The sequence below is a fragment of the Myotis lucifugus genome, unplaced genomic scaffold (assembly GCF_000147115.1).
Source record: "Myotis lucifugus unplaced genomic scaffold, Myoluc2.0 scaffold_257, whole genome shotgun sequence".
Lineage (NCBI taxonomy): Eukaryota > Metazoa > Chordata > Mammalia > Chiroptera > Vespertilionidae > Myotis > Myotis lucifugus.
In genome coordinates, this window is record NW_005871305.1 from 1 (window position 1) to 10,720 (window position 10,720).

General features: G+C 38.8%; 1 protein-coding gene across 1 annotated transcript in view; it reads right to left on the reverse strand.

Moving 5' to 3' along the window:
• Nucleotides 1-779: 779 nt before the first annotated feature.
• Nucleotides 780-10,720, reverse strand: part of LOC102428512 (UPF0577 protein KIAA1324-like) — a gene marked incomplete at its 3' end in the record, with an annotated part of 52,018 nt that continues 42,077 nt past the window's right edge. The window contains exon 18 of the mRNA XM_023762725.1: nt 780-906. Within this exon, the coding sequence (XP_023618493.1) occupies nt 780-906 (127 nt within the window). The remainder of the gene's footprint in view (nt 907-10,720) is intronic.

Genomic DNA, 10,720 nt, shown 5'->3' on the forward strand with positions numbered 1-10,720 from the left:
TGATTATGAAGGGGGATCAACATATCAAATACATCAAAAGATATTATTCTTAAGATCAAAACATATATTTAAAAGGATCATCTGTCTACGGCCATACCACCCTGAACGCGCCCTTTTCTCGTCTAAAAGGATCATCTCACCACTATCTGTTTCTAATGTTCTTATCACATGTTGAACAGAACTTCTTCAATGAAGACAGTTTGAGATAAAATTAGAGGAACTGTTGTGACCTATCTTAAACTCCCAATCATTACCTTCCAGAATAGAAATATTAAATATTAAAGAATATTTTAATAAAGGTAGTTGAGATTTTCAAAACTTGAGTTAAACTTGGTAGCCAAAAAAAGGGGAATGCATCTTAGTTTTTCATTTGCTCTAAAAAAATGATTATAAGATAATAAGTTTATCATAATTTTAGAGAAAAGGTAAAGATGGATTTCCACTGTGAAGTATTAAAAGTATATCATTATTATTACGAGGATTTAAAAGACATCATGTTTTGTGAATCTGAACTTTTCATCCTTGCCTACTTAATAATGTTAAAAAAGAAATTGCTCAACAGTCACTCTACGTAAGCAACACTGTCTTTGAATGCTCAGTGTAAAACTTCAGCTACCTCAGCATATGGGAGTTTAGCTTCCACACTTGATTTTAAATGCATATTAATGTCACATTAAGGGAACTATAAGCTTTAGCCATGCTCTCAAATCTGAGTTTCTCTGATGTAATCGATGTTAGACTGAAGGACTGTATCTTCAATGACACAGTTTGCTCCTTACCTGAAATCCTCTCTTACAGGCGCCCTCAATCTCATGAAAGTCATGCTCTGTGCACAGAGGGCAAGCTTCGGCACTCTCCCACAGGAAGTAAAATGTACATCCATCACAGGTGCCTGCTGGACACTTGCTGAAATAAAAATTTTTTAAAAAGACAGTTTTTGTATCACATTCAATCAAGTCTAATCAACACCTGAGTGTGGACTGCATACTGGGAAGTAATGCGTGGATACCAAGAAAACATACATTTAAAAAAATAATCTATAGGAGAGAAAACGACAATGAGATTCCACTTTGCACCTACTAGGATGGCTAGAATCACAAGGACAGAGAATAACAAGTGTTGCAAGGATGTGGGGAAACTGGGACTTTCACACACTGCAAAGCGGTGAGGGTGCTTGGGAAGAATCGGGCAGTTCTTCAGACAACTAAACAGAAAGTTGCCACATGTTCCAGCAATTCCAATTCTAGGTAAATACCCAAGAGAAATGAAAACATTTTCACAGAAAAACTTGTACATGAATGTCCAAAAACATTTTCACAGAAAAACTTGTACATGATTATTCATAACAGCCAAAATGTGGAAACAACCCAGATGTCCCTCAACATTAAGATGGTGAATGGATAAACAAAATGTGGTATATCCATACAATGAACTATTACTCAGCCACAAAAATGAATACAGTACTAATGCATGCCCCAAATTAGACGAACCTCAAAAACATTATGCTAAGTACAAGAAACCAATAAAAAATTCCATGTGTCATGTGTTGTTATTCATGTCAAAGTCCATCACAGGGAAATTTATAAATGCAAAGTAGGTTAGTAGTTGCTTAGGCTGGGAAGGGGGCTGGGGTTTAGGGAGCTGATTAAGGGTATGATGCTTCATTTTAAGGAAATAAGAAAGATCTAAAATTAACTACAGTGATGTTTGCACATACCTAAATATATAATAACCATTGAATTGTATGCCTTAAATGAGTGAATTGTAATGGTATGTGAATATATCTCTATTAAGCTGTTTTTAAAAAAATTAAAGGAGAGAAAGGCACAGGTAATGACAAAAAATAAATAAAAAGCTCGGGGAAGGTTTCTTGGTGGAAGTTATATCTAAACCAAATCTAGAATATTCTAGAATAGAAGTTAGCCAGAATAGAGGGAAGAAAACAAGGGAATTCATGCCAAAGGGATGAAATGGCAGGTGAAGTGAGAGGAAATTGCAAGCAGGTCATTGTGGCTGGAGTTCCAAGAGCGAGGCAGTGAGTGAGCAGTGGGCAACCAGGCGTGCCCTGGGTGGTAACCAGAGGTTGCAATTTCTTTTTCTTTTCTTTTTTTATTTCAGAGAGGAAAGGAGAGGGAGAGAGAGGCAGAAACATCAATGATGAGAGAGAATCATTGAACAGCTGCCCAGGAGGTTGCGATTTCTGTTTAAGGTGATGTATGTGGACAAGGTGCTTTAGGGGACAGAATGATACACAGGACCGTGGTCCACAAAAGGTGGGAAAAGACATGAAAACAAAATTGTCTAAAGTGAAAAAACACACAAAACCACCATCGGGTCAATCCATAGCTAATGCTTTTTGCAATCTTGGGTTTCCTCGACCTGACGACGACTTCCTTCGAGATGTGGTTACAGTCATCACTCGGAAAAGAAGGATGAAGTTTAGACCGGTGCAAACTTAGACACAGTGCAACCACCAGGCAGGAATTGAATGGAGACTTTTTGAAACTCTGCTCTCTGATGGAGTGGGCCTATTAGTGTCAACTGGCCACTTCCATTTTAGGGGCAGATAAACACAGCATGGCTCAAAAATTAACCTGCCGCTACTGTGTAGAGATTACTGAAGAAAGAAGGTATTTGGGAAAATTCTAGTAGGAATGACTGTTTATGAATTTGTAAAACTAGAGAAATATTGTTCCCTTCATTTGTCTACTACACCCCACTTAAGCTCTTCAGCCTTAACTGGTGCTGAGTACAGGTGTCCTGAAACATTTAAAAGCAAAAAGATAGATACACAGTAATAGGGAGAATAAAAAGAAAAACATCCTTTCAAGTTTTAACTTCAAATGCCAAAACTGTAATTTTCAGTCTACCAAAAAGGTAACATTTCACACTCTTAATTAAATATATCATGCTACCTAGAATATGAACACACAAAAATTCTATATGCCTGAAAATTGACTGCATTTTACCTACCTATCTTTCCAAAGTGTCTGTGTGCTGCAGACTAAGGGAACATGGGCGGAATGTATACTACATGCTTCAGAAACAGAGGCCCGCTATTGTCAGAGCGAAGAACAATGGTGAACAGTGATTCTTTGGGAAAATGGCTTCCCTCTTAATTTCTCGGTGTGTAAAAAGGGATTAATACATATATCCAGACTAATAAAAAATGTTTTTTAAAAGGTAAGTGCAATAGATAAACACTATGTCAATTTTAAACATTCTTCCTAATGCCCACCTTCCAGATCAGTAAAAGCAACTCAAAATTGTTCTTTTGGGAAAAAATGGGTAACCAATTAGAAAAATTCTTCAAGAATACATTGATTATTTTCTTAACAATGACTTGCAATTTTAAAAATAAAGACACTTATGATTATTTAGCAAATATTACCAGCATGCTTTCTTGCTCGAATCTGGCCTCCCCAAATTGTTTTCTATTTTACATTTCCAACACATAGAAGTTTTAAAGGGGGGGGTGGGGGGGGGACTGTTTATCTTCAGAAAATAAAAGAGTAGGCCTGCTAAAGTTTGAGGGGGAAAAAACTCAAATCACAAAGAAAAAGGGAAAATTAATCAAAGTTGCAAAAGGCCCTGGAGAGAAGGCTTGGCTTACAATTCCAACTGAACTTTCATGTGATTGTGTTTTTCATAAGTGACTCAACACCCCTCCTACCATATCATTTTTTGTAATTTGTCAAAAGCAGAATGTCTGCTATACTGCTTTCACAGGGTGGTTATAAAGGATAAAATGAAAGAACAATTTGGAAAAGTCTAAAGCACTTCAAAATATAAAACACTATTAATAATGCACATCACTTTCTAAAGAACTGCAGAGCTACAGGAACAGAAAAAAAAAAATCAAGACATTGAAGTACTTTGTAAGCTGCCATTTGGTGTCAAAATACTACAATGATTCAGTGCATTTCCTTGGTAGATTTCACTTTTTCAAAGAAATTCTTAGGTTAAAAGCAGTTTAATTTAGAATCAATTCTTTAATTCTTTTAACCCAATGAATCATTTAAAGTGTGGAATATTCAAATTCAGTTCTTTGTTATAAATATAAGTTTCACAGTTTGAATCAAGCCTTTCCTGTGAAACAAGGATGTATGAAGCAGTAACAATTTTGATGGTTCTTATACAAAAAATGAAAATAAATTTTAGAAAAGAAAAGGAAGAAGAAGAAGAAGAAGAAGAAGAAGAAGAAGAAGAAGAAGAAGAAGAAGAAAGAAGAAGAAGAAGAAGAAGAAGAAGAAGAAGAAGAAGAAGAAGAAGAAGAAGAAGAAGAAGAAGCCGCCACCCAGCCAGAATGTCTCAGTTGGTTGGGCATTGTCCAGTGCACTGAAAGGTTGCTGGTTCAATTCCAGGTCAGGGCACATACCTGGGTTGCAGGTTTGATCCCTGGTTGGAGCACTTAGGAGTATGAGAGGCAACCAACTGATGTTTCCCTCCCATATCAATGTTTCTCACTCTCTCTCTCTCTCTCCCTCCCTCCCTCCCTCCCACTCCCCTTTGCTCTCTCTAAGTAGGTCCTCGGGTGAGGATTTTAAAAAATGAAGGGGGAAAAAAAGATGCAAGAGAAAAAATATTTTTCTCCTACTAAGAGAAAAACAAAAAGTGAATACTAAGATAAACACTTTATTGCTAAATATGTGAAATACTTTTCCATTTGAAGACCTGAGTTACCACTATCTTCACCTTCTACCCTCACCTTTCTAGAGGTATCACTAATTGTGCTTCTTTTATAACTTTTGGTCCATGCAATCCCCATAGAAACCAGTGAGTAAATGTTGTAGAGACAGGACTAGGGCATGGATCGCTGGAGCATACAAGACTAGAGCTGTACAGGATGAACAGGTGTGCTGTGAATTCTAGGCACAGAGACCATCTTATATTCAAAGGACAACCAGGTGAATCTTGATTTGGTTTTATTGATAAGTGAGGAAGAAATTTCCCTGTTTATTTTGCTTTGGGGATTGCCTTACCAACCAGGATGGCACTGGCAACATGTAAGAATTCAGATGAATCTCTTTTTGGGCACTTATGTCTTAGATTTTAAAGTGGAATATATTTCCTGGGACATAACAGTACTGAGCTATGAGTTATTAGTGTCCTCTTTTAAATGAATCATTGTACTTACAGAAGAATCTCCTTGGTTCATATTATGAATTCATGCAGACAGATCTTGTTTTCTTTGGAACTATGATGACCTAACACTCAGCCTCCCATTAATTGTTTGGATAGTTGGTGAAGCAGTGTCAAATTGTTTTGCCTAAGCTTTGTTCAAAATCCAAAGTTAAACAAATTCATCTACCTTGTCAGTACATTTCTGATCCTTTCTGGAGTTAGTCCCAGAAACTGGGGGGAATGGCCACAGTCTTGTGTGCCTAGAACATTTCTTGTTTGATGTTAGGGCACTAATGTTGCTAAACTTCTTTCAGGTGGTGCTTTGGTGGGTCTCTTAAAATTCCCAGTAGCCAGAAGACTTTGGAGCCAGAAGGCTGACATCCTCTGGGATGGGTGATGCTCTAGTCTTGCCTTGTCATTGGCAGAAACCCATCTTGGCAGGGTCCAGACAATGCTGTTGCATCGTGCTCCAATTTCATCTGCCCTAAGGCTGAAGAGCATAAATCGCTTTTGACTGGGTTTGAATGTAAGACAGTTTGACCCACAGCTCTTATATTCAGGGATAGAAAATTCTACCAGTCTCCTGCAAAAGCCTTCTTTTCTAAAGATTACCCTGGGGTAATAACCAAAAGTCAGCATCTGATCAAGACCTGGACCAACTACATTAACTGACATCCCCTAGTCCTTTTTATCTATAGACTCTATATGTGAAATAAATGCCTGTCAAAGCTTTACAACCTTATTTAAAAATTGATCTTGAAGTGTTATGACTGTTCTGTGATATTTTAATATACATGTCTTATGATTACTGATTAATGTCTGGATTGTATCACTTTAATAATTCTGTATGAGAGCATTTCCATTTCTTGATCAGAATGGGTTTTAGATGTTTTTGTTTATGCACATAATGCTTTTATATGTGTCCTTACTTTTTAATGTTATACGACCATACTTGGTTTTAATCTTTTCAATTCTATTACCTTTTTTACTTAACTTATACAGATTTAGATATCTATTACTTGTCCATAAATAGTGCAGAGGAAAAAGAACACAAGGAACTCACTAAACCAATCATTATTCTCTTGCTCTTAACAATTTAAAATAGATAGACTTTGGGCTTTAACAGTCCTTCCCCAAAGACCAAAGAAAAACACTAGACTAGCATCCAATAACTTTGACAGACCCTGAATCAGGGCCTGTGGGATGAACCCTGGCACACTGAACACTGAACACTATCAGGGCAGGACTCTGAAACGTCCCTTTTCTGAGAGACAGTATTCCCGGAGGCTACCCCTACAATGAAGATGAATTTGGAATTTGAAGGAGGTTTTGGCAAAATAATTTTAGGCTGATATATAAACTACCCAAGCAGTTAAATATGGTTGTAAGTGTTGAGAGAGCGAGCATACTGATTTTCCCTCTAACTCACATTAATAAAGAAGACTGTATTTGAGGAAAGTTGACTCATTAAAGGAAGGTGCCCATAATATGCAGATCAGTTGAGTTATCCCTGGGTAAATGTGATATTTGCTCTGCTTAGCATGCTTCGTTGCAAATCTTTACCATAAGGAAGTGGAAGGAGGGAAATAAAGAGATGAAAACAGGATGGCACGAAAAGAGCAACAAACACGGTCAGGAAATCAGTCCGTCCTGACTGTGCCACTTGATAGCTACACAATGTGGGTCTTCCCCGTTTCCCACTGTGAATGGCAAATGGGTTTTGACTTAAGGATCTGTAATGTGCTATGACATTTCGATTATCCAAGTAAAACTGGTTCCCTCTGTCTGTTTTCTAATAAGGCTCTTTTATAACCTTTTCACTGAAAGACATCTCTCGTTTTCGAAAGCACTTTGGACACAGTGCGTAGGTCCAATTATTCCTAATGAAAGGAGAACCTTCAATTCCTCTAACCACCTGGAGTCATGATTAGAGGTTTGGAAAGCCTTTCAGACAGAGGCTGGAGGGGCATCTATTTAGGGATATTAGTGGCCTATTGTGTTAGCAATTTATTCTTTGGCCAAGGTACAAGCTGCACTAGATAATCTCAAACGTCCACTCCAGCTCTCAGATTTCGTCTAGCACAGACATCATGCTGCTAAGTTTTTATCTAAAATGTCTCACACCCTCCAGACACTTTGTGGAATTAGAAACCAACTGCATTTGCCAAACCAAACAGACAGGCTGGTGATTCAACTGCAGATTAGCAGGCGGTCCCGATAATTTGCTGCTCTCTCTAAATTCTCCATGAGCTACGCAGAGAGCACACATTTCTCCTTTTCTCCTGCCTCGTTCACTATCTGTTAAGACAGTCTCATTTTCTCAGGGCTGGGGGGTCTTGTGACATTTTCCCAGGTTACCAAGACACAGTGCTACCGGGGGTGGGGGCGGAGGGGGGTAGCATCCTTTTCTATCTGTCAGCCTCCCTTCTGAGAATACTTGATCAGTGTGAAAGACTTCTCAAGTCAATTGCCTGCTTAGCACCTTCCTCTCTCTCCTGGAGAATTTAAAGTACCCACCCTCTAGAAATGCAAATTAAGTCCTCTTCAAAAGTAGTTTAAGTATCTGGCTTTGTAAACATTTCTTTACCATTAGGAGGAAATCGCAAATCTTTATTGGCCTTGATGCTAAAGAAAATTCTAATTTTCTCAGAACAAGCTTCTGCTTCTCCTGCTCTGATCCCAGAGCTCCCCCTTGTGCCCTGATGAGAAACTGACTCAAGAAAGAGCTAAAGGTCAGCACATTTAGATTGTGGGGTTCAGGCAGTTCCCCAGGGCAGCAGTTCTCAAACTTCAGTGAGCATCACAATTATAAACCCACCCTGTAAATCATGACATTGAAAACTAGCTTTTCAGAAACGAAAATGCAGAAAAATATTTGAGAATCTGTCTCAGAAAAAAAAAAAATCTCTACAACATGGGTTAAGACCAGTGTTTCTCAAATTTTGATATGTATCAGAATTGCCTTGTGTTTTTATTTTTATTTTTTTTTAAATATATTTTATTGATTTTTTACAGAGAGGAAGGGAGAGAGATAGAGAGTTAGAAACATCGATGAGAGAGAAACATCGATCAGCTGCCTCCTGCACATCTCCTACTGGGGATGTGCCCGCAACCCAGGTATATGCCCTTGACCGGAATCGAACCTGGGACCTTTCAGTCCGCAGGCCGATGCTCTATCCACTGAGCCAAACCGGTTTTGGCTTGCCTTGTGTTTTTAAAGATATTCCTGTGCTGAACACTCAGAGATTCTTTACATGTTAGGGACAGTCTAGAAAATGGTTTTAAAACAGACACCCCAAGGGGTTCGGCTACAGGGGATCTTAAGAAACCCTTGAAAAGACAGTTAAGGTTCCTAAGTAGAAAAACATACTAGAGGTCAAAGCAGAAACTTAACGTCTCCTCTCCTCACAACAACAACAAAAAATTTCCCTCTCCTCACAACAACAAAAAAAGTCACTTAATATCATGAGATTATTTTTCATTATTACTTTAAAAACTCAAAACCTGTTTCAGGATAGTTAAAGAGATACATTTTCTAAAGGATAGACTAGTCTTTTAGCAACGTTATCTGCTCGATTCAGAGATCTGGAGGAGGCTTCACAAGTCATCCATATAGACTCCTAGAGGCTAGACCAGCTGTGGGCAAACTACGGCCCCGCGGCCGGATCCGGCCCATTTGAAATGAATAAAACTAAAAAAAAAAAAAAAAAAGACCGTACCCTTTTATGTAATGATGTTTACTTTGAATTTATATTAGTTCACACAAACACTCCATCCATGCTTTTGTTCCGGCCCTCCGGTCCAGTTTAAGAACCCATTGTGGCCCTCGAGTCAAAAAGTTGGCCCACCCCTGGGCCCAAGGAGGTTAGTTGCTAGGTCCAAAAAGGACCTCAGAGGTGCTAAAGAGAATGAGCAATCTGCACTCAAAGCCATAGGGCAGGGCATTGGACAACAGTTAAAGAATCTCTGATCTGCTGCCTGGACCTTAGCATGGACGCTAGCCCAGGTATCTTCTACTACGTGATATTTATGATATTTGGGGGACCAGAATGAGTCATCCCAAGATATGCCTCTGTGATATGCAGATTACTCTTTAAGCTAAAAGCACTTTTAGCTTCGGGCTCAAGATAAACTTTGGCCCCTCCCTTTACTATCTATAGGGCAGGGCACACTTCTATTTACTAAAAGTCTGTTCTGATGGTCCTGCAATGACCCTTTGAAGACCCCAGGGTGCATTACCTCATCCCTCGCTCAGGATGTCTTGTACCTCAACCGCCCTCTCTATCTCTGAATCTCCCCTGTATGTGGGGTTTCCATACATATGTATGTATTAAAGTTGGTTATTTTCTCCTGCTAATCTGCTTCAAGTCTGTTTCATTATTAGTCCAACCTGAAGAAACTTGAGGGCAGAGCAAAGTTTGTTCCTCCCCCACAATGCCCTTGAGCAGTAAGCTCCCTCTGTTTATTCCACTGGTTGATATCTATTACCTTTTATTATGTATTTTCATCACATTCTTCTCTCAGAAAAGGTGAAAAGAAAAATTAAGTCATAGATCTATAGGAACCAGAAAAACACAATTGGTAAGAGGTGAATGCTAGAATGCCTTTATGTCCAGAAATAAGCCTCAAATACTGTTACCACGGTAATTATTTTCAAGATGCCCAAGTAATTGAAACAATGCTTAGACCACTGACTTCCAATCCTGATGTAACATAAGCAGGATAATTTAAGATCTCTCAAGGGCTACTGTGAAACTATCAAAAATAAAATTAAGTAAATTATTTTCTTTAAAAAATATAAACTTTGATAGTTGGATGAAGGAAAATTTGCAAACTACAATCCAAAGGTACCTTAACCCTAAAAAGATTAGGATAAATAATATACATAATGAACAATGAATAACTGTGAAGAACAGAAATCAGGAGACATTTAAGTGTCACTCTTGCATGAAAGCAATCTTTATTTAAACCATCGGTTCTCAAACTGTGGGTCGCGACCCCTTTGGCGGTCGAACGACTCTTTCACAGAGGTCACCTAAGACCATCCTGCATATCAAATATTTGAATTACGATTCATAACAGTAGCAACATTACAGTTATGAAGTAGCAACAAAAATAATTTTATGGTTGGGTCACAACATGAGGAACTGTATTTAAAGGGCCAGAAGTTGAGAACCACTGATTTAAACTGACAGTTCTTCTGAGTCTATGAAATTGCTTCCTTTCTCCTAGTGTTCCCACGCAAAGTGGATGTATGAAACAGATCGAGAATGTGGACAGCTGTTGCCTCAATGCCAATCAGTTAAATAAACAATATCATGTAGTCTCTAGGTCACACTCTGCCTTGGTGATTTTGCCACCATTAATCAGAAAACTCAAGAGTTAGAAATGGATCATACAAATTATCCACCCTGGCCCCATCCCCTTGAGGAGGAAACTGATCTTGCATGGCGTGTCAGGCCATAAAAACTGTGAACAATGCACTGCCCTGTGGTGGTGGGGGGGGGGGTCGTTATCGCTGGGCCCAGGACAGATCATCGGACATGGGCCTGGGGACTCCCAACACCTGGGGGCCTTCCTATAAGCCCACGAAAGG